The 24,708-nt window shown below is 47.3% G+C and overlaps 1 protein-coding gene across 2 annotated transcripts in view; it reads right to left on the reverse strand.

Annotated features, from left to right (window-relative positions):
- The window catches only part of HUNK (hormonally up-regulated Neu-associated kinase), a 109,912-nt gene that overhangs the window by 27,895 nt on the left and 57,309 nt on the right, over positions 1–24,708 (reverse strand). For both annotated transcript variants that reach the window (XM_045436874.1, XM_045436873.1), the window contains exons 3-5: positions 23,952–24,007; positions 17,758–17,893; positions 4,607–4,734 (exon numbers count right to left, since the gene is read on the reverse strand). In XM_045436874.1, coding sequence (XP_045292830.1) covers positions 4,607–4,734; positions 17,758–17,893; positions 23,952–24,007 — 320 coding nt within the window. The remainder of the gene's footprint in view (positions 1–4,606; positions 4,735–17,757; positions 17,894–23,951; positions 24,008–24,708) is intronic.

The following is a 24,708-nucleotide window of genomic DNA, read 5'->3' on the forward strand; positions in this document are numbered from 1 at the left end:
AGGGCAGAAATCAAGCCATCAAAAGAGGGGCTGATGGCGATGCCAGAATCAACCCAAAAGAAACAATTTTTACCACCAAGGAACTCCTCCAGTGGGTTTCCATACAGTTGGTGTGGTCATCAGGTTATTTCCCTTTAAGAATGTAGCGGGTAAAAAGTACATGTGTAGACACAGTTATGAGGGACATTTAATACTCTGAGGTTTATAGCTGAGTCTCCATATAAAACTTTCCTAAAATGTTGTTCAATGGTCTGAAAAGCAAACAGATGTCAAACCAAAAAAAAAAAAAAAAGGAAAGAAAGAAAAAAGACGTTTCTCTTTTTGGAACCTTTATCCCTCTTCTCTCGACTCCCGTACATTGCAAGAGTCATCTGGATGCCTAATCAGGGACATCTACTGATCAAATAAAAAAGATGCGGCCTTAATGAATTGAAATGTGGAGGCTGTGAGTTCCGGATGTTTCTGCAACATCTCTGTTGCTTACCCTCAAAGGACCCGTACAAGCCAGACTACTGCCAGGCTTTTTCAGAGTATGATTAACCAGAAGAGCTAAGAACAGACTGGATGTGCGTTTTTGTTCTATTTTCAGAACCACGCACTCTGCACCTTCACAAACTGCTGATGAGCACAAGTAATTTTAGTTCTGATCTCTACTGATGAATTTTATTTCTTTGGACATCACAAACGTGGCATTACTATCCAAAAAGGACTTTGAAAATATCGTTAGAGTTCTTTGAAAAAGTTTGTGTTGGGGCCTTGAAAATCCCTATGTTTCGTGACCCCAAGGGGATTAAAATTCTCCATTTTCCTGGAAAGCCATGGCAGGCATGGCCACTCCTTGCCCCCTTGACAGAGAGAGACAGAGCGTGAGCGGGGGAGGGGAGAGAGAGAGGGAGACACAGAATCCGAAGCAGGCTCTGGGCTCCGAGCTGTCAGCACGGAGCCCAATGCGGGGCTCAAACTCACGAACCGTGGGATCATGACCTGAGCTGAAGTCAGATGCTTAACCAACTGAGCCACCCAGGCACCCCTGCCCCCCACTCTTCTAAGCTAGGAATTGGGGTCTCCATTCAGGCCCAAGGTAGGGCTGACCCACACAGAGAGCTCCCTCTCTGTGCTCCACATCAAATGCATTATACACTTCTGGTGCACAACCTACTTTCCTCCTACTTTCCAGAGTCTGGACTGGTTTGTGTTGAGTGCCGTGACACTGTGCCCAGGGAAAGGGCTATAGGACACAGACAGAGCCATCGGACTTTTTGCAGTGGTAAGCCCATCACTTGCAAGTGGAGTCCCATCCCCACGCAAGTCTCCTTCCCTATCATTTCCTAGGCAAAAGCATCAAGAACAAGAATCTGACGGTTGAACCTTCTCAAAAATCTCAACTGGCATTGGCTCAATCCTTACAAAACGCGAACAACTCACCTTCAGCTTCACTTCCGTGATTTCATGGTGCAAAACCCTCTTGATCTGAAGTGATTGTTTGGAATGTGTAAGTACCATCACTCAGATGTAGTGATGTAAAGGTAAATTGTCTGAAAAACGCGTAAGCCATGAAAGGCATTCCCGACTCTGTGATAGGCAAGTGCCAACAACAAGCGGAAAGAGACTGTCTAGAAGCAAGAATTGCAAAGGTCCCAAAAGCTTAAGTTCTCAAACTACATGGTAGAGATGAGGGGCAATTCTTCGAAAGCATGCATAGTGGACTCACAAGGGCAATAACACTGAGGTTGTTTTTTTTTTTTTTTTTTTTAACTCGGCCAAAATTCTCCCAACTGAATCTAATTGTACTATTATACGGTACACATGTAGAGATCATTACAAATACGAATGATAGAATCATTAAATTAAAGATGTGTTGGCAAGACATTTAATGAAATTGGCGTATTTTCAATTTGGGCATCTCAATTTTGCCATTACTCAAAACGTAAAAACGACAGATAATTCCCTCCAAATCTGGAGGAAGGGGAAGCATCTTATAGCAAATAAAATAAGGAAAGGGAGAGAAGCAGCCTGATATGTTAGGCAAATCCAGGTTTGGGGGTGAAGCAGACATAAAATCAGAAACAGAGAAGTCACATAAGCTCATTGAGACTCTGTTTCCTCCCTGATAAATTGGGAATGAGAGTACTTACCTTGCAGGACTGTTATGAGAGTAAATGGTAATGTACAAGGCACTTAATACCTGGCCATTCAGCTGCTCTTGTTACTGGTGAGTGACTATTTGGGGATGTAAACAAGATGGTGCCACACAGTATCACAAATGACGGGGGGCCAGGCTAGTCGGGAAGGAGAAGAGGTAAAGCTGGCGGGGCATAAAGGGCAAAGGGTTGGAGAACGCGGGGGCTGTCAGAAGGCATGGGAGTGATCCCCAAAACTGACGTCATTCACTGTGTAAACAAGCCAACATCCTTTGCACTGTCCTGGCAGCCAGCATACAGCTCTGGGCCCCAGTGTATCAGGTCAAGTCCCATCCCTGAGCAGCTGGGTGGATCTGTGCCTTCCTGGGCCATACACTTTGCCAGCAGAGTAAGCAACCTAGATTCCCTGAGCATCTACTCTGTGTAAACACTACACTTGGTACCTAGCACGGAGTGGTAAAGCCCTAGTCGAGGAGACACACTTATGAGCCAACTCCAGGGAGGCTAAAATCACTCGGAACATTTCTAACGCATCTTCTTTGGAAGTTCCTCTGGACTATGTTTTAAATACCTTCAGGGGTGCGGCTTTTACTTCTTTAAGGTAAAGTTAAAGGTCCCCATCAGGAAACACTTAGAGCCCAGCCTGCTAAGTCCAGGTAGTATTACTAGGGTTAAAACAATGTCGGTTCTGACGCAGTTAAGAATGAGTTCCTGGGCTGCTCATCTACCTGCCTTGCCCTGCCGTGCAGCCCACCCCGGGGAGTATCACAGGCCGGACCATCTGCTCCTCCTCCCACAGCCTGTGACTCACGCTCATGATGTTCAACAGATACTTCTGGCTTTCTGCCTTCTAGACACACAGTAGGGTTGTATTTCCCCATCTGCTTTAGTTAGGCGAAGCCAGGTGACATGCTTCAGAAAGTTGGGAGTTGTGAGCGAAACGCTGGTGGGAGACTTAATTGCTGATGAGAGGTGGTTCTAGACTTTTCTTTTCCTCCGCATGGACCAGATATGTTTGAAATGGTGGCTGCTCCATCAGTCTGGGACCCTGACTGACTAGGATGGGCAGAATCCTTCAACTCTTGAGTCAACTCTCCACAGATACGTGGTATGAATGAGAAAGAAGTCATTGTTGTCTTAAGCCACTGAGATTTGGGAGCTACTTGTTACTGTGCATTAACCTGGCCCATCCTGACTAAACCAATGAGAGGCAGTTCTCCAGTTCCTCGGGATCTCACTGGGATTCAAAGTGAGATCCAGGCATGGATCTTTTCCAGGCATGAGGGTACAAGAGATTCTATCCTCCCTGGCAAAGGGGAAGTACAGACCAAATTAGATCATTACATACAAGAATGCATTTCATGGGACACCTGGGTGGCTCAGCCAGTTAAGCATCCGACTCTTGATTTTGGCTCAAGTCATGATCTCACAGTGCATGGGTTTAAGCCCCACATGAGGCTCTGTGCTGACAGCATGGAGCCTGCTTAGGAATCTCTCTCTCCCTCTCTCTGCCCCTCTCCTGCTCATGTTCTCTCTCTCTCTCTCTCTCAAATAAATAAATAAATAAACATTTTTTTTTAGAAAAAGAATGCATTTCAGCTTGGATTCCATTTGGCAAACATAAATTCAAGGTCGGCTTCATGGATGCTTTATAAACTCAAGAGAAAAATGCGTAACAGTAGTAAAATAAAAATGTTGTATTTTAACCATGTATCATAAGTTGAAATTAAACAATTACTTTTTTTTTTTTTTTTTTTCACATGCCTTATCTCAGTGAAGCTGAGTTTATTCTAAGGAGCCAATTAAATGATCACCAGGACCAACCTGAGGCCAGGAACTTGAAGTGAATTGTGACCAAAACAAAAGAATGAATTGTGCTAATTTACAGGATCTGAAACCAAATCTTAATACAACCTGTTTACTGAAATGTGAACCACATAAAGTTTGAGAATACTTTCCAAACACACCTGATGATTTAGTCTAATTGAGTTACTGAAACTATATATATTTCAAAGATTTTGAACAGGCTCAAAACCTCAAATAGCAAGACAAATCACAGACCAAACTTGAATGAATCTAGTATTTCTTTACAGTGAATTGACTAAGCAAAACACAATAGACATGTGATTATAAAAGCTTTTTTTCAAAGTCAACAGTACAATATGGTGAGTTTTAAAGCAATCAAGACTGCATTTCTTTTTCCAAGATCCTTTTGAAATATCGGTTTTGTGCAGAAGGAGGAAGAAGGAAGTCAGGGGTTCAGAATTATAATGGAGAAGAAAAGGGCCAAGGTGAGATGAAGGGTTGCTTAGCGATGGGAAACTCAACCACTCTTGAGTCACGGTTTAATCCTAGGAAGAGGCCTAATATCATTTCTGCAAAACAAATACTACTTCACGGATGGACCAAACCTGGTAGGCGCCCAAGTCCTGAAACCAGGAACCCAAGAGTAGCAGGCACATTACCTGTGGAGAGCTGGGTGGGGAGGGGGTTCATTTCCTTGTCCACCATCTTCTGGTACAAAGCCCTCAGGCTAAAAGGCTCCACTGTGAAAGGCAGGGTCCCAGTCAACATGGCATACATGTTCACGCCTCTGAAAAGAGAGACACCAAAGCATGAGACCAGACTGAGGCCCCCAGGAAGGGAAGACAGATAGGGCACAGGCTTGGCAAAGCTTCAGCCCTGTCCCTTTCATGCTGACCTCAAGGGGCCTTTTTTCTAGAAAACTCAGCACCACACTGAAGCAGCAAAAGTGAAAGGCACGGGTAAAAGCTTCCTTGTAGACTTGGACAATGGACTATGGAGATCAAAGGAGTCTAAGAAACTTCAAGAGTTACCCCCTACGGAAGGGAAACCAGGTCCTTCCTTCTGGAAGGAAGTCCAGACGAAATTACGCGAAAAATACCAGGAGTATGCTAGGACCCTTGAATAAAAGTCGTCTTGCCGTCACGTGGTTTTCCAAGTGTGGCTTACAAGATGCAGCCTGGAGGCGGCCAGACAAAAAAATATAGGGCAAGACCCTGCCACGGAAGGCAAGCCACAGCCTAGCCAGCAGGCCTGGTTACCTTTCAGCCCTTTGAAACAAAAATCTCATACCCAAAACTGGCCGGTTGCTCTTCCCTTGAATGCTGTTTGGGCTTTTGTAACTAGAGAATTCCCTCAGGGGGGTGGGGGAGGGGGAGGTGTCTCCTTCCCACTCTTATTTTTTATATCATTGTTCACTATGAGATTCTGCCACCCGGCCCGGGCCCAAAATGTCAGATGTGGTCAAAATACCTTCTAAATGGGCTTAACTGCTTACATCCACAGCCAACCTAGCGACATCTTCTTGGAGGACTTTCATTTTCCTGATGTGCAAACCTAATATCATTTTGATGAGATTTCCTGATGGGGATGAAATGCCTGCCTGCCAAGAGGTCTCAAGTGTTCGAAAGTGCCCAAGGGAATATGTTTTAAAAACAGGCAATAGGATTTCCAGTCAAAACAAATCCAATGAGACTGATGGAAATTAAAACCCTTGGGGGTCCGTTCCACCGAGGTGCCCCTGAATTACAGGGCCCCAGATCATGACAGGTACAGAGCCCGCGGGCTCCAGCCAGAAATCACTCTCATATCGCAGACAGAACGCTAAGCCTCGGCTAAGACGGTGTAACTCACGGTAGAGTTACACAGATTCGTACACATTCTGTCCACAAACATTTGCTGGCTGGCTCTCCCCGCCCCCCAGGCAGTGCTACGGGTGCTGGGTAGGGCTGAACCAGACAAAGCCCTGCCATCTTGGCCTGTAGGGGAGAGACGGTCAACAAGTAACCAAATAACTAAGCACAATCCTTTCAGGGAGCAACGAAAGCGGGGGAGTTAAGAAATGAACGCTGCTGCTTCTGACCACAGAGGGTTCAATTACGGGAGGAAGAAGTCTCCGAGAAGTACTTGAAGACCGGTGGCCTGCGGGGGGAGGGGCGAGTATATGCGTGTGAGCTTCTGTGTCTTTTGGATACGGGCAATAAACTGGGCAGACAAGAAATGGAGACAAGAACAAACCGGGCATACACAGAGCCTTTTAGAGCGTTTCCCTATGTATTTGGGGGAACACGTTCCCCAGGATAAGAACAGATGTCAGGTGAATAAAGCCAAATGACTGGGGGGAAGCAGTCAGCTGGTATTAAGTGGATATCAGGGGCTCAGGATGGGGAGCAGGAGCCAGGGGCAGTGAGTGGGCACGCTGCTGGCGAAGTCTGAATGGGAGGGAGAGCGGGCCACAGAGAGAAAGGCTAATAAGCACTAGATATCTGAAGGCGATGTGCCAAGTTGCAAACCTGGGAAGCGAGAAGAATGGTGGGAACAGTGTCAGGACTGAGGAAACTGAGGAGAGGGGAAGGGACGGAGTACCGGGGCTGGTGACACGTTTGGGGACCTACCACGCAATGCTGCACCATGGATATGTTTGAGATACACCTAAACATCCCAGCTTAAGGGATTCTTGGAGACCAATAAGAGAGAAAACTAAAATCCCCCCCCCCCCCCCCCCCCCCGCCCACCAACTGTAGAATGTCTGCATCCAAAAGGGTCTTGGACACGTGGCTTTTGTAAATAAGAGCGCCCTCCCCCCACCAAAACATCCACAAAGTTGTTGTTGGGAGGCCCCTCAGCAACCTTCAAGACAAGGGTTTCCAACCTCCCAGTGCAGCTCATTCCATTGAGGGCAGCTCTGGGCACAAGGAAGGCTTCTCACTACAAAGCTGCGGTCCCTCTCTTGTACGCTGAGGTTAAGGGACAAGCCCAGTCCTCTCTGTCCCTGCTCGCTTCTGTGCACCTTTGTCTGGGTCCAACGTTCATACCTAAAGCTGAAGAGCCTGGTACTTACACAATATCATTTTTCCCCACAGCTAAATGTTTTCTTTTCTCAGACTGAGGTAGGCAGGACACGTCCTCAGGGGGTCAGCAGCTCCGTTTTTTATTTTCTTTTGGTGATATACTAGAACATCCTGCCTCAACCCGGGCCATCGGACGGCCACCATATAACTAAGTACACACTGGATTTCAATCTTATAACCAACTATGCACTGGATTTCAGTGCTTGCTTTTGCATTCGTGTTTACCAACACACCATCTTTGCCAAAATATGTCACTTTCATTGTCACAGGCTAACGAGAAGAGAACATAAGTGGGCTTTGGGGTGATTCCCAAAGTGTGGTGCTCGGTAGGGCAGCAGCGTGACCTGGAAATGTTAGATCTGCAAACTCTTGGGCTCCACCACAGACTCATGGGATCAGAAACTTTGCGGGGGGGTGGGGGGGGGGGGAGCTCTGCAATGTGGGTTTTCCCAAGCCTGCCAGGTGCTTTGGATGCGCCGTCAGGTCTGAAAGCCCCTGGAAGGTGAAAATGGTGGGAGAATTGGGTGATCACACGACCATGAGCTGACCAGCTCAGAGCCTGTGCCCGGCAAGAATTACACCCAGAACGCGTCCAGCAGTTCAGTCCCCACAAAGCAGCAGCCACGGCAGCTAACTAATGCTGCTGGCTTTAATATTTTGCGATTCTTTTAGCCTTGGTTAGACTTAACTTTGTAAATCAGTTTTCGGGTCTTCTTTGTACACAGCCATAAATGAAAAGAATTTAATTTTACATTCATGTACATTAAGCACAATTTAAATAAAAACAACTTGAGTCAACACCGGGGGTTACCAAGAATGTCCTTCCTTTAAAAGAAGAGTATAGGGGCTCCTGGGCGGCTCAGTCGGTTAAGCGTCCAACTTCGGCTCAGGTCACGATCTTGCAGTCTGTGAGTTCGAGCCCCACGTCGGGCTCTGTGCTGACTGCTCAGAGCCTGGAGCCTGTTTCACATTCTGTGTCTCCCTCTCTCTCTGACCTTCCCCCATTCATGCTCTGTCTCTCTCTGTCTCAAAAATAAATAAACCTTAAAAAAATTTTTTTTAAAGAAGAGTATATAACACTCAAGTGTAAAGACCACTGCCCTATGATCTTTTGTTATTTCCCTTTATCTTTAGGGGACACAGAGTTTCCTATCACAGGTGGGGTGCATAAAATAGTGCAGGATGTTACAGAGATAAGACACTATGGTAATGGAGGGGAATCCAACTGAAGGAGTTGGGTGAATGTAATAAGCAGTATGAAGCCAGAGAAGCAACTCTAAAACCTTTATGAAAGTTTCTTTCCTCGAGGAGTCTTTGAGACCTCTCCTTGCCACCAACAGGCTTCAAACGACGACATCCCGGGCACTGCCTTTCTCCAGTATCTGGCTGGGACCACAGATAAAGGGAAGCGCTTGTTTTAAAGACAGTGCTGGTGCACCTGCTCAGAGTAGTCCCACCAAAACCGAGCAAGTGGTTTTGATAATAACTGACTAGGTTACGAAACTGGCTGCAGGATTTCATTTTGCTCAGCGAAGGTTCTCAGCAACAAAAACAGTCACAAGTCCTTAAAGAGGACCCCGCTCTCTCATCCAGGGTCTCTCGTCTACAAAACGTGGGTGACAACAGTACCTACCTCTCAGGTTGTATGAGGGGCAAATGAACGAAGCCACAGAAAGTACTGGATGCTGGGCCGGGCAGATTCAGTACCTGATAAATGTGATCTGTTTCATCACAAAACTTTTAAAAATAACACATACAAAGCTACAATTATATTTGCGTCCATTGCCAAATAATGATGGAAATCTACATTAAGAGGCATCCAGTCCCAGGAGATTTGGTAAAGGAAACCAGATTGAGCATTTTCATTCCTCTCCCCCAGAGTTTTCATACATGTTTAATATCGGGATAAAGAGAAATCTCATCCCTTTGACATTTCGGAAGTATGTGAGAATACCAAGGAAAAAATGTGGAATGCAGTTTATAAACCTCTGTAATCCCGTAGAATTAGTAGGAGTCTTCAGACATGTTCAGAATTTCCTGACGTGTCTTTTGAAATATGGTCCAGGGCTTTCTAGCCTCTCCACGGTACACACGGAGCCCCCAAGCATCACAAATGGTTTTAAAGAAAGAGAAGGATGACGACTGGAATGAAGGACGCAACAAACAGACATACTCTGGGTTTTTCCAAACAGAATGAAGCAAGGCTGAGTCATCAGTGGGTGACAGAAAACCCAAAAGAGCAAAATAAAGTGTGGAGTCAAAAGAGCAAAATAAAGGGAATGAAGAACAACTAGAAGATGAGGAGATAGGACCCCATGAAATATAAATGGGGGATTTGGGGGATCAAGTCAGGAGCTCAATGGTGGTCCTCATATTCAGTCGGATAATGAAACACTCCCTGGAGGAAAAGCTGGATTGTCACCTATCATCCAAGGGAGGAAAGACAGAGTCACACCTTCCTGGAGAAGTCGGTCGGCACCTTTAACAAGACACAAGGGACAAAGCAATTGACAGAGCTGGGCTGGCCTGTGGGGGGTCTGGCTGCTGTTCATGCAGGGCTGCTGGGCAGGATCCTCGGGAACTGCCCAGGGTAGGGCAGAGTGAAGCTGAGAAAATCTTCAGCTGTCACGCCTTGCTTCTGTGTGGTTCTTCAGAAAAGGAGCTGCCTCCGAAAAATTAAAAACAACTCTCTGGCCAGGGGCACCTGGGTGGCTCGGTCAGCTAAGCATCCGGCTCTTGATTTCCGCTCAGGTCATGATCTCAAAGGTCATGGGATGGAGCCCACATCGGGCTCCACAGGTGTCAGCGGAACCTGCTTAGAGTTCTCTCTCCCTCTCTCTCTGCCTCTCCCCTGCTCATGTGCATGCTCTCTCTCTCCTTCTCTCTAAGTAGGGAAATAAACTTTAAAAAAATGTTGTTTAGCTTTAAAAAAGAATGACTCTCTGCCTAAAAACAACATCTTCCCATTCTTCCAGTATCAACTTGCAATACAACTTCCAATTTAAAGTCTTAAAAATAGAGTGGGAACAGATCTGTCCATTGGAAAATGTCAAACGTCGTGCCTGCTCCATTAAATGGTCTGTGTTCTACAAGAAATTACCTTCTTGTGGATGTTAAGACTTTTGCTTCTTTTTTCTTTCCTCTTTCCTCTCTTCTATTTTATAAACCTTTTTTTTAACGTTTTTGATTTCATTTTTGACAGAGGCAAGTGCGGGAGGGGCAGAGACAGGAAGAGAGAGGTTCTGAAGCAGGCTCTGTGCTGACAGCAGTGAGCCCAACATGGGATTTGAACTCATGAACGTCAATATCACGACATGAACTGAAGCTGATGCCCACGTGACTAAGCCACCCAGGCGCCCCTCCCCTCTTCTACTTTAAATGCACAGACTAGCTACAAAATATATATATTTTACAACTGAGTTTACAACTGAAAAATCTCAAAGGCTAAAGGAGATTTCTCCGTTAAGTCAAAAGCCCTACGCTACCTAGAAGAAACCATAGGTCTCCTGTTTCCAAATCCTTCTCCTGCCATTTTGAGGGGGTATACATGGAGAGAAAACGCTAACTTCCGTATTTGACCACTGGGGCTGTAGCTGGTGGAATCTGGTTTACTCAATTTACAAAATAGAGTCGAAGGGCTGATTGCCTAGGTCTATATGGGGATAGTAGGGCTCAAAACAAGATGGCTGCTCTCAGCCAACTTGTCTACCCAAAGGGACAGCATGTGGGAGAGATTTTTTTTTCCCACTAAGTGAAAAGAGATTCGGTGAGACTGGGACAGTGGTTCTGGGTGTGCTGTGCACGACCTCCACAAGACACCAGGACTTCACACAAATGCTTCATCCGCCCCAGGCACCCCCAGGAGAGGAAAGAGGAGCTTTGGTTGAAACAATCTGGCATTTCCAATGCTTTGGGGATCAGACTCTCAGTTTCCACTGTCCCTACTCTTAGAGATTCACCAAAGTTCTCCAAAGAGCACTGGCATATTCTGAAAATAAAGTCAATGTTTAATCGTTTCATTTAAAAAGTACATCTGCGTTAGTTTTGTGTTTTTTTTTAACTGGCCCATATGTCACTCTGAGGAAAAGTCAGTTAACCATGAAAGGTTCACTACCACAGAACGAACATTTTTGGTTTTGCGTCTGAAATCTCAAAGTTCACTTGGAGATCGAGATACTCCTGTCATCTCGATTAAAGGTAAGAAGCAGACGATCTGAAAGATATTCACGTACGAAAATGAAGACCATCGAAAATAATGGAAGGGCCCTAAGACAGGGTGCACCGTTTCCCACTGACACTGTTAGTTCCTGATTCACTAGAGGAGGAGGGTCCTGGTGGCCCCATTTGTCAGAAGAGCTTTCCTTCCCCTGGTTTCCTTGAGTCACAAGTTGGTTTTCTTCCCAAGACAGTCCCAGAAGTCTTGGAGAACGGCCTCATCCATCTGTCAAGGTCCAAACCTCTAGAGAGAGAAAAGTTTGTTTTTGATTTTGGAAGTGAGCTTTTCATTCTGTTGTTTCACAGCGATAAAAAAGGGATGTTCTACAATAACAGTGTCTGACCCAGAAAGAAAATTGGTCCCATCTTCACTCTTTCTTAAACAGCCTTTTAAATTCTCTTTGGGTTTTCCGTTTCCAATTCTGCCAGCGAAGTCACTGGGCACCGAACAGAAACCTAACCAGTATCTCAGACACAACACCCCAAAGCAGTGGAGAATTTCTCTCTTAAGGAAGGCTCTGAAGCTTTTCACTTTCTCCAAGATCAAGAATGACAGCAATCAGGTTTTCACACCTTCCAGCCTCTGCATATACTATTCCCTCTGCCTGGAAAGCTTCGTCTCCTCTCCTCCACCTGGCAAACTCTGCCTCATGTCTCAGAAGCAGATCCAGCCCTCCTCGGATGCCTTCTTGAACTGACCCAGCTCTGCAGCCCTATTTGTTCTCTGCGCTGTGCCTCCTGACACGTCGTATTTGTTTACGGGTAAGTCGGTGTCTCAGTCAGCTCAGGCCGCCGTGACAAAATACCACAAGACGAGGTGGCTCAGCCAACAGACATTCATCTTCTCGCAGTTCTAGAGCCTGGAGTCTGAGACCAGGGTGCCGGCGCGTCCGGGGTGTGGTGTGCTCTCTTCCCAGGTTTTCCTGTTTTGTCCTCACTGTCCGAGAGCAAGCAAGCTCTCTGGAGTCTCTCCTTATGAGGACACTTAGCCCGTTATGGGGACGCTACCCTCGTGACTTCTCAAAGGCTCCATTTCCACTTTTACCACACTGGGGAATTAGGGCTTCAACATATGGAATTAGGGGGGGATACACTTCAGTCCGTAGCAGTAGCTAAGTGTGTTGAATTGCAAAAAAACAAAACAAAACACAACAAAAAAAAAACAAAAAACCAAAGCCCACAAATTCCTTGCCACTCCCCCATCACAGGGTGGAATCTTCTCTTTCTCCTCCTGCTTCTGGGTTGGCCATGCAGCCGGCTTTGCCCACTGAAAGGTTAGTAAATGTGACACAGAGGCTTCTTGAAAAGTGCTTACGCACGAGGGCTTGCCTCTCTTACTCCTGGGGACTCCTTCCACCATCGAGGGAGCAAAATTCTGCGTCTCTTTGTGGTGTTCTTTGTTTCTGGTTTTCATGCAGCCAGGAACATATTACCTACAAGTAACAGCAATGATTGAGAATTTGGATTTACAATCAAACCATGCGGTGCTCTCTGCCGGGTGGCTGACGGGGGCTGACACTCTGCTGGGCAAGGGATGACCAAGAATGCGGTTAGTCGACCTGAGGTGTCTGTTGGCGAACCTGATTCAGAAAAGAGATTCTTTCACACTTACTGGGAAGGAGAATGGCTCTTGGGATCTGGAGCGGCGAGTTTTGTACTCTTCAGTTTACCTGGGAGCTTGCCTGAGATTTCAGAGCTTAAGCAACAGAAATTGATTTTCTCACAGTTCTGGAAGCTCGAAGTCCAAGAGGAGAGTGTCAGCAAGGTTGGTTCTTTCTGAGGGCCGTGAGGGCAGACCCACTCCATGCTGCTTCCAAGAGCTTCCCTCAGCAATCCGGTGTTCCTCGGCCCGTAGATGCATCACTATGATCTCTGCCTTCAGCCTCACACGGCGCTCTCCCTGTGTCTCTGTCTGCAAACCCCCCCCCCCATTATAAACATGTCTGTCATACTGGATTTTATGACCCCGTTTTCACTTGATTACCTCCATAAAGACCTTCTCTCCAAATAACGTCACATTCTGAGACACTGGGGTTAGGACTCCAGCATATCTTTTGGGAAGGGAACACGATTCAATCCGTGGCGTTTGGTTACCCACCTGCTTACAATTTTCCAGCGGTCTCTCACCACCTTTACGGAAAAACCCAAACTCTTTCCCACACTTCCCCACCCCACAACCTTCTCACATCCTGTTCCCTGTGTCCAGGGCCTTCCTCCCTTAACACTCCTTCTTCCCAGAGTTCAGCCCTTCTCATCCTGAGGATTTGGCTTTGAGGTTTTCTCGGCTAGAGGCCGCCCCCATCCCATTCGATACCTCCCACCCACCTCTCCACAGCAGTCACCACACCCAGCTTATAGTTTTTATAAAAACTGTCTGCGCCACTAGAATGTAAACCCCACAATAAGCAGCACAACAAAATAGAAGCAAAAGCAGGAGAGGGTGGCAATTTAAGGCAAACTCTAGAGTCAAACCACCTTGAGCAAATCCTGGCTCTACACCTAGTGGCAGTGCTACCTGGGCAAGTGCCTAAGACTCTTAGTGCCTCAGTTTCCTCATCCATAAAGTGGGATAACAGAACATTCCCTCGGAGGGTTGTTAGGCATGTGAGACGAGTTAATACTTGTGAGGCCCTTAGAACACTGCCTGTCACTCAACTGGAGGTACGCGAGCATGAATAATAATCTTTGCAGGAACAGGGACCGACCAGGGCCATTCGACTCACCCCTGCGCACTCAGAATCCGGCACAGTGCCTGGCTCAACAAATATTTGCCAAACGAACACATTTCTGGTAAGCTCTGTGTTGCTCACGTGACTTCTTTTTGTTTTCTAAGCTTTATCAGCAGCTTCTAAAGGGGCCTAATTTACACCATCCCTGTGAACCAGACTTGCGTCATGTGGCCTCATCCCCTAGAGAACGTCCCAGGTCGGCTAGCCCAGACTTGCTCTGGGGAAACCTGCTTGATAAGAATAAAACAAGGCCCTTCGTGGCTAAACAAGGGTGAGAATCTCCACCCCAGCTCCCCACCGCGGGGCACCGGAACACGGACTCGTGAGCTCGCAGCTGCTAGTCTATGTAGAGACCCCACGTCAGGCTCCAGAGCTATGCCACAACCCACTGAAAGACCAACATCTCTGCGGGGAACGTTCCTAGTTATCAAAGACTTTCCCATACGTCACTCTGTGGCACCAGGACTAAGAATGAGGCCTGATCAGAGCTTTTCAGGAGACCTTAAGCTACACGTCACATTCTTGCGGCGGGGGGAGGCAACTAAGCGGAGGTTAGCAAAGAAATGTCCAGCTGCTCCAGACAGCCCCCCCAGAAGCCAGGGTAGAGGAGGGAAGGGAGTGTTTTGGGTCAAGAGTGACACAAAACAGGTGGCAGCAGACCAGGTCCCTTGACTCCAATCATGGGGCCCCGAGACTGAGAAACAGAGCACCCGTGACCGTTACATGCGGACTCCTTTCCCAAGTCAAGGGACTTGGCAGGTGGGGCGGGCACAGGGTCTGAGCTTACACCTGATCTCACACGGTGCTGCCTTTTGCCGCCGTGCTTTTCAGTCCCCCTCGGATTTCCCCAGACGGGAGAAATGATTTACTCCCAACCTATGGTCCGCACGAGGGGACGAGAGGTCCCGTGCAGGTGATGCAGGCCCGGGAGCTCCCCTCCAGCTCTGACGGCCCACCAGGCTCCCTCCTTCTACCAACACTTCTAGACCGTGAGGAGCCACCGGCTTCGCCAGTCATGGAGTGGAAAGGTCCCCCTTTGTAGGCTGAGCCTCGTCGCCATGACAACTCGTGATGACGCTTCTCCTTCAGTCCCCGGGAGAGCAGGACACCAGGCTGTAAACTGTCACCTGCTCTCCAACCGCCGACTTCTCTTCCCCTGTGGTCATGATGCCTCCCACCCCTTCCAGTTACACGATGCCTCGGAACCTCCTGGTCTTTCAGGCTCCCTATTCCGCACAGTGTTTATCGTGCGGGTACACAAACCGTCCCTTGCATAGCTCTCCGTTTAGCAAAAGTGAGTTCCCTACCTATTGAGGAGAGAAGGTGACTATAGACTCACACATGTATATTCATCTACTAATAAATATTTACTGAGGGCAGATTATGTGCCAGACACGTGTGAAAATTCTTAAGCATTGAAAAGGACCCAGAACGGATTCCACCCCAAGTGTGGACTCTGATTCATTGGCAGTGCGTCCTGACGGCCGTGTTGAGAAGGATTCTGAGGCCCTTTATTCTGGGCACAGAATAAAGAGTCTGTGAATTTGCGATGCCAGCCAAACGACCCGGCCAAACGACCTCGAAGAGAAAGCTTCTCTGCCAGGGCTTCCTGCCACCATTCCCATCCCCCTGACAGCCCCTGCCCGGCCCCCTGCAGGGGGTCATCAGCACACACAGAGCATGCTCTCCGTCTACAGCCCTGTCCACACCTCCTCTTGAGAGGTCAGGAAAGTAACCGGGGGCTCAGGCTTCTGTGCAAGGAGCCCCGAGTGCAAAGTCCACCCCACCACTTACACACGCACCGCCAGGCCTCTCTCCCATCTGGGTCAAATGACCTCTGGGCACTTGGCCTGCCCAGGAATGGAAGCGGACTCCCCAGTGCCTTGTGGTCAGCTGTGCCCAGAGCCCAGGGGATCCTGTGGTCCTCAGAATCTCATGCTGGGCTCTGGTTCCCCTCACCTCCAACTGGAGCCTCCTGACCTCCTTTGACTTCCAGAACCTTGTACTGGGTCACATTCCTCTGTTTGCTTCCTCTGCCAACTATAGCCCCTGACCCCATAGCTTCTGTTCTCCAGGATGAAATGCCTGTCCCTCCCTCCCTTACCCGCTGCCTTCCTTTCCTTCCTTTCTCTGGCCGGGCTCCGTGCCATCGGCCTACAGTGCAGGGGGTCCTGGGAGGTGAGCTGTGACTGCAGAGCGAGCACCAGGGAAGCAGGGAGCAGGAAACCGAGGAGACACCAGAGGCTCAAGGCCAGCCTGCAAGAGGCGGGGGGTGGAGGGGTGGGGTGGGGGAGGGTGGTCTGCCCAGGGGAAGTGGCATCCCAGGAAAGAAGAGGGAAAGAAAACGAGGACAGGACCAGAAAGAATTCCTGGTTAAAGAACAGTGCACACAAGGGACAGGAAACAGCTAGAGAATGGATGGCTGGGGAGGGGGGGGCGGGGAAAGAGAGAGAGAGAGGGAGACAGAGAGAGAGAGTATAGCTTCCAATGAGGCAATGGGGCCATGTTCAGAATTCAGTACTTTGAGACCCTAAAGTCCTCGGTTCAAATCTCAGCTCCACTACTTAGTTAACCCTATGACCCTAAGAAATGTTATTAATCTCTCTTGTGATAAGCTTCCTCTTCCGTAAAATGGGGAGAAGAGAGAGTAACGGTTTCACTGGGTTAGCATGAAAATGAAGTGGCACGGTGCCTGCCGTGTGCCAGGCATGTAGCAAACGTTAGCTCGTTTCCAATCTGGACAAGGGAAGTGTAGTGAGGGTAGAGAGAAGTAGGAGGTGTCCAGAAATGTACTGGATCAACACACCCTTGCTTCGATTAGCCCCTCTCACCTCCAGCTTCCCTCTTACTCGGGAGCCCACTCTGTTTACAGCCCAGCTCCTCTTGATAAGGAATTTAGTCCCCACCGCAGACTCCAGCACCCGGCACGGTTCCCTGCACCATTCACGCATGATGACGAGAGGCTTGCTCGGCATGAGGATGCCAAGGGACCTGGATTCAGAAACCAGAGCCCCTGTAGCAATTCGTCCCTTCAAGGTTGACTGACTTTGCCTCGGTGGCCCACACCAGGTGAGACGCTGGGGAAGCCGACCAATAAGGTCCCCGTCTCCGTTCAGTGTCCTTCCCAATCGGGGAGACAGACAATAAAATGATAGGCTGTGATGGGTGAGAGGGACTTGGGACTTGAAAGGGCGAGGAGACAGAGTCGTGGGGGGGGGGGCCTCCCGACAGGGACCCCGAGATGGTCTCTGCAGTGGTGGCACTGGATCAAAACGGTCACATGGGAACAGACGGGCCATTTGAAGAGCCGGGAAATGATATTCCAGGCAAAGGAAATGGCAAGTGCAAAGCCCAGAGGTGGGAAAGATGAAACAGAGGCCAGCATCCCTGAAGAACCGTGAGCAGAGGGTAGGGTAGGAGGTGGAGAGGCAGGAGTGTGGGCCAGGCAGGGGCTGTTTTCTTCTGGTGCTGATGGAAAGCTAAGGGGCGATTTTAAGCAGGGGAAGGATGCGAGTGACTCATAAAACCAGATCGTGAGTTCTGTGAGTTCAGGACTTGGTTTTCTTGTCTCCCCAGCAACGGGATGAATTTTGGTAAAAGCCTCTCCAGTGGTCTATGGAGAACAGACCAGAAGGAACAGAGAGGGAAAGCTGCCCCCCGCCCCAAAAATCACCAAGTATCTATCTGAGAGCCTGGAATAGAATACGTCCTCATCAAATACGCAAAGGTTATTTTATAAGAAAGGGAGAGTAAAGACGACCAAAGAGAGCATCCCCTTTTATAAGCATCATAACTCACATGGACCAGACATCGATTTTGGGGCCGTATTTCTTCCTGGCAAGAAGTTCGGGGGCGGCATAGGCTGGACTGCCACACTGCGTGCTGAACGGGTCCGAGTGGCCCAGGATCCCAGCACAGTTGCTCAAACCAAAGTCTGCAAAGAGAGGAAGACAAAACCAGCTCCGAATGAGAAAACCGTGAAAAAGAAGAAAAAAAAAAACAAAAACCCAAAAAACCAACAAAAAAACCGGGGGGCAGCAGGAAAGGAAATATCCTCTCAGGCTAACACATCATTTAGCATCCCCGAAGGAAAACCAGCAGGGGCAGACCCTCATCGCCGGATATGGGTCTCAAGACTGGAAACTGTTTCTATCAGGCCTCACTATAAAATCCAGCTAGAGCTGAAAGTATGTTGAACCAAAACATATTTTCATCAAACCTTGGAAATGAGTCATCCAGGAAAAAGAAAGACTTCGCTTTCTAGGACTGGGGCGGGAAGAGAGAACGAGCAGAGGCCTTGGAGGCAGCAATCTGGCTTCCCAGTGGCTACGTGGGGAAAAAAGCTGAAGAAAGATCCATTCTCCCTGGCTGGGGTCAGAGTCACCCCAAGTGACATGCGATCCCACCATTTAGAGTTGACTTGTTCGGTTCAATGTTTTCGTTTCATGCAAGTCCCTTAAAAATGCTCCCTGTGCATGTGACAACGTATGGGGATTTAAAGAGGGAAAAAAATACACACCCAATGATTTAGAAAACGCTAAGTGTTGGCTGGAAAACTAACGCCAGGAAGACAGCAATGAGAACTGAACTAAGCGACCTCATAGCACTGCCTTGTTCCCGGATGATTACAGCAAACGGGAAAAACACAGAAGAGCCCGCTGCGTCCAAAGCTATGCTGTGTCCAAAGCCTTTTGTTTCGTGTTTACTTTTTTGAGCCTAAGAATATGGCAACTGACAGGTAATCAGAGCTGTCTCGGTCCTCATCTGATACCTTCCCTCAATCTTTGCTGATCCCAGAATTAAGATGATGACTTAGGGGCCCCTGGGTGGTTCTGTCGGTTGGGCATCTGACTCTCGATTTCAGCTCAGGTCTCACGGTTTATGGTTTGAGCCCCCCATTGGGCTCTGTGCTGACAGCACGGAGCCTGCCTGAGATTCTCTCGCTTCCTCTCTCTGCCCCTCCCCCCTACTCGCATTCACTCTTTCTCTGAAAATAAACTTACTAAAAAAAAAAAAAAAAAAAAAATCATGGCTTCTCTTTGAACTTCCATGTAAATATTATGGTTCTAGTTCCCCAAACAGGAGCTTCTGTCCCCAGGGCTCAGTGGCCAGGACTGTCTCCACGTCTCGAACAAAACCATGTACTTTCTCAACTGGCAGGACTTCTATCTGATTTCACTACTGTGTTTTCTCCTTGACCAACGTGTCTCCACCTGCAAAGCACATGACCGCTGTAATAGCTCGGGAAGAGAGGAACACGGGACGCAGTGTGAAGTAACTGTGAGGCCATGAAGTGACTCACACCATGGGTCAACGTGCACCACCAGAAACTCTGCCAACAGTCACTGGCTTAGGCTGTATAATGACAGAGCGTTCCCAAAGAGAACCCCGTCCCCCCGCCGCCACAGGCAGAGCTCAGAAAACTCTTGAAGGCCCTGGGCTTGAAGATGAAGACCCAGAATCTACCCAGGGATGGATGTGGACACCTTTAACTCTTCCTTTGTTTGTGTGTTTTATGATTCCATCTTTTTATCTCATAACTTCCCTTTGCTACCTACCCCTGCCCGGCCCCCATTTCCTTCCCCCGCCCAGCCCAGCCCACACCAGTAGGTTCCCCCATAACCTGCCCAAGAAGGCCCCTTCCAGAGCCACAGGACTCTTGGCTTCCCACCGTAGGAGACCTCTCTGTACAAGAGGATCTGAGGGCCCCTATTCTCAGACCTCACCCTGTAGTACCACCGACACGGGAAAAAAAGGGGGGGGTTGTAAGAGGAAAAATCATAGCGTGCTTGAAATTGGACGGTGGCTTAAATGCTCTGGGTTTGCAAATCAACCTAAAGGAATTTTAATAAAACAACAAATGCGTAAAGAGCACCATGGAATAAAGATTGTATTGTTCAGGGCAACATTTTAAGGGACGTTTCATAAACAGTCATGTGAGAAGGCCCAATCTCCTAGGAGTCCCATAAAATCTATCTCTAGATTTCTGACATGAAATCCAAAGACTCCGTGTCTAATCTCAATGGGGTTCCGCTAACAGCAAAGGACCTGCCTCATTCAGGTCACTGAAGCCTCCACTGCGGTCTGTAAAGAATTGCTTGATCCCAAGAGGGCAGGGCGAAGATAGAGAGCAGGTCACCACCCCCACCCCACCCCCCGCCCCCCTTTGCTCCCAGGCAAGCTCGAGAACACAGCGTCTTGCCGGGTCTGAAAGTATGTTTCAAGAAGATAAATTAACAGAGGATCTGGTGAGTGGAGGAGATAAAATCTGCATTTTAAATGACTTAGTGTTGACCTAGCCAGAAGGGTTTCATTTAAAATATATTGCAGAGAAATAACCGGCCCTTTTCACACTCATAAGGCTAATTATTAAAATTTTACGCATATGCCTAGAATCAGAATCGAGAAACTAGAGAGAAGTCCGCCTTGCAGTATGTCACATGGGTCTGCCTCAAGTTAGATCTGGCAAACATAGACAAGCGAAACATCTTCAGTTTTCTGAAGGCTCCAAAATGAGTCTCACAAAACGCCCAAGTGAACGCTGCGGTGCAAAACTCTTCTCAGCTGGGGCTCTCCCATTATCACCTAAACCATCAGACATCAGACTGTTTTTGTGGAAAGAAAAAAAAAAAACTTGATGAAATCAGATCTTTCTCCCAGTTAGCTCCAGTTCGTTTGAAACGCAGCTGACGCAGCTTTAAGTACATTTATTTAAACCAAATTATTTCAAAGAAAGGAAACTATTAAGGGGAAATGGAAATAACTGTAATCCATCTTTGAAAAACAACCAGGTAATTCCTTTGAAGAAAAGGTTCAAGAGCTTTCAACTTGCAAAACGACAGTTATAGAAACATTTGATCCAAATGGCCCAAGCTGGGGGGGGGGGGGGGGGGGGTGGAGAGGGAAGCGGATTGGGGGGGGGGGCAAGAAAACGTATGAGACACTGGGCCTTCCTTCCCTCCAGCACCCCCCACCCCCAGTTATTGCCTTTGTGACTGACCCATAGGGAAAAAAGGAGAAAATGTAGATATTGGTAAACACAAGGCAATGCCCAGTTGCCCTTGGGGGCGGTGGGGGAGGGTACTATAATGTCTGTTTTGATTACAAATGTGAGATAAGGCTTTTGGTTTACGCTGCTGCTCACCACAGAACCAGGAGCCACATAAAAGTACAGATAATGGGAAATCCAGTGATCGGAGCCTCCTTTCCAGCAGTTTTGGAAAACTGTGGTTTCTGACTCCCAGTTTCTGACAGAACCCACTTCAGTCCTGGCTTGGGTGCCGAATCAGCTGCCAAGCTGAGCAGTGAGGACTTGGAGGCATTTGAACAAAAGGGTCCCTGGAATCTAAAGAGCCACCAGCCCACTCTCCTCAAGGGGAACCGTGGGCTCTCATTTAGGTACATCATGTTCCTCCTACTTCTACAGGTCCACTCTAAGAGGGGTTTGTTACCGGGCCAATCTGTGAACTACTTATAAACCTATCCCACTGGGTACAGAGATTGGTTCTTCCAGAATCTTCTGAGCAAACTTCCACCCAATTAAAATTTCTGTGCTTTCCAACACTGTTCATTCCACAGTATATTTCTAGTTTTAGACATGATGAGCTAGGGCTATCGCTTGGGGAGAAAGAGAGAGCAAGCCCAGAAGGGGAGGGAGGCAAGAGGGAAGGAAAGAAGCTGTAGGTGGCAAACAGCATCACTCCCTGGTGAAAGGCATCGTGCTAGAACTACCAGACTGAGGACGATGCGCGGTGCAAGGGAGTGATTTTAGCTTTTACTATATAATGTACATCCGGCTTTCACGTGGCCTGTTTCCTTACAATCTGCTGCTGTGAGGGCAACTTCACCTCTGTCACCTCCACATTTTCTGAAGGCAAGTTACAGGTCAGCCCGCCAGAGAACCTAAACGATCCGCTTTCCTCCATTCCCCACCACCCCGCCGCCAGGACGGGCCTTTGCTTAATGCCACAGATCCCAGAAACAAGGACCAGAAAGACATCCTACAGACATGTCAACGGCTGTCCTGTTGAATACTTCCATATTTGGCCCTCAGGACGACTAAAATGTAAGAGCGAAACGATAAGAAAATAATTCTTTGAATTGTCCGTTTTAAAGAATATCGTCTTTAAAATCTTTTGGGGGAATAAAAAAAAAAACTGGTATCCCCTTGTTAATTTTCTAACAATCGGTATATTCGTTCGTTAACACCTATCAGTGGTGCTTAATTACCCAGCCAAGGGGTCTGGAGTCCCAGCAGCCCCTTGCCTCTTTACTGGGTTTTGGGAGCCAATTGTGAGTCCAAAGAATCTAACTGGTTATTTGAATGATAACGTTGCGGAGAGTCTAGAAATGGTTTTCAGTATTTGCCAAACAAAATTCCTTCTTGGGTACGAAAGTTAAATTCACAACATTCTATTGATCCTTCTCTTTCCTCCTAATATAAAGCCTTTTTCAGGCCATTGAGATGGAAGAAATTACTTGCACTTGAGGTGGGAAAGGAAAGAAAGAGCGGAACAGATGATGGCGCTAACATCTGGGTGTAAAAATGATGCCATGAGACTTTTGCCAAGAGCAATCATACAGGCAAACAAAAACGGAATTCTTCTAACAAATGAGTCATGGAGTGAACTCACTTATGGACCCTGAATTATGAACCAATTATGACTCACTCTATCCTGGAACTTCCTTATGATTACCTTCCTTCTAAATTATCCCTCTATGGGGACTTCTCTCTGCACAACCACCAATGTACAATGGGGCTTCAATAAAGACTATAATAAAAAGGGAAGGTTAGTTGGGGTTCCCTTTGATTTCAGCACCCCAGTATTCACTGAAAAGTGAATTAAGTCATGGCTAAGCTAGGAGGAGTACTTCTGAACTAAATAGCATTTTTCACTGTTTTAAAGAAGTTTTATGGTTAATCCAAACAAAAATAGCCCCTCTAAAAGTTCAGATCTATCTGAAGTTATGCAAAGCTGATGTCTGAATAATCCCAAGAACACATAACCAACAAATACTTACTTGTAGCTGTGAAATTCATCTTATGGTCACATTACAGTATATCTATCTTCCTAATTATGTTCATTATTAAAAGCAACTTTCATTTTCAAAACCATTATTGAATATTGCAGGTAAAGGAGATGATCGAGAGTATTATCTGGGATTAGAAATAAACTATGGATACTTTTCAAAGTCAATAATCCAGCAATAAATGAGAATTGACAACACAACACTTAAAGAATAGTCTTGCCATGGGGCTCAGTTGGTTAAGCGTCCGACTTCGGCTCAGGTCATGCTCTCGCGGTCTGTGGGTTCAAGCCCCGCATCGGGCTCTGTGCTAACAGCTCAGAGCCTGGAGCCTGTTTCAGATTCTGTGTCTCCCTCTTTCTCTGACCCTCCCCTGTTCATGCTCTCTCTCTGTCTCAAAAATAAATAAATGTTGGGGCGCCTGGGTGGCGCAGTCGGTTAAGCGTCCGACTTCAGCCAGGTCACGATCTCGCGGTCCGTGAGTTCGAGCCCCGCGTCAGGCTCTGGGCTGATGGCTCGGAGCCTGGAGCCTGTTTCCGATTCTGTGTCTCCCTCTCTCTCTGCCCCTCCCCCGTTCATGCTCTGTCTCTCTCTGTCCCAAAAATAAATAAACGTTGAAAAAAAAAATTAAAAAAAAAAAAATAAAATAAATAAATAAATAAATAAATGTTAAAAAAAAAAATAGTCTTGCCTTAAAAAAAAAAAAAGTTGTACATGGATGACTGGACTGGGTGGCTCAGTCGGCTACGCATCCAACTCTTAATTTCGGCTCAGGTCATTATCTCATGGTTCGTGGGGTTCAAGCCCTGTGTCGAACTCTGTGCTGTGTCAGCACAGAGCCTGCTTAGAATTCTCTCTCCCTCTCTCTCTGCCCCTACCCCACTCATGCTCGCTCTCTCTCTCTCTCTCTCTCTCTTTAAAAATAAATAAATACACTTAAAAAAAAGATTTTTTTAAAGTCATACCAATCAGCTTGATATTATTGTCTTCATCCAGTAGCAAATTTTCTATCTTCAAGTCCCTGCAATAAACAAAACCACAGCATATTTCAGATAGACATTTGAAATAGTGGAATAACATTTTGCTTCTGAAGGCAAACAAACCGTTTAGAGCCGCTCTGAACCAACCCAAAACGCTCTCTGCCAAAACTCACACAAGCGGTAAGTAAATATTTATAAACACGATATAATTAATTGCCGCAGGCCGAAGAAGCCAAAGGGTTTCAGAAAAGCAGAGAGCACTGAGGGCAGAACACATCATGAGAAGTTTCCGGAAGAAGTGGGATCAAAGCTGAAACTTGGAATTTAAATAGACGGGGTTGGAAGAGAGTGGAAGGCATCATTCAAGACAGGCGCTGCCTGAGCAGAAACACACATGTGGCCACATGTTTGTGAGACAGTGAGTAACACCAGCCCGGGGAAGGAACAGATTTGGGGAAGATGCTAAATAAATAAATAACTAAATACTGTGGGGCACCTGAGTGGCTCCGTTGGTTGAGCATCTGACTTCAGCTCAGGTCGTGATCTCGCGGTTTGTGAGTTGGAGCCCCGCGTCGGGCTCTGTGCTGACAGCTCAGAGCCTGGAGCCCGCTTCGGATTCTGTGTCTCCCTCTCTCTGCCCCTTCCCTGCTCATGCTCAGTGTCTCTCTGTCTCTCAATAATAAATAAACATTAAAAATATTTTTTTTTTTTAAATGTTGAAAGCTGACATCATTTATCAGTC

Source organism: Leopardus geoffroyi, chromosome C2 (assembly GCF_018350155.1).
Source record: "Leopardus geoffroyi isolate Oge1 chromosome C2, O.geoffroyi_Oge1_pat1.0, whole genome shotgun sequence".
Lineage (NCBI taxonomy): Eukaryota > Metazoa > Chordata > Mammalia > Carnivora > Felidae > Leopardus > Leopardus geoffroyi.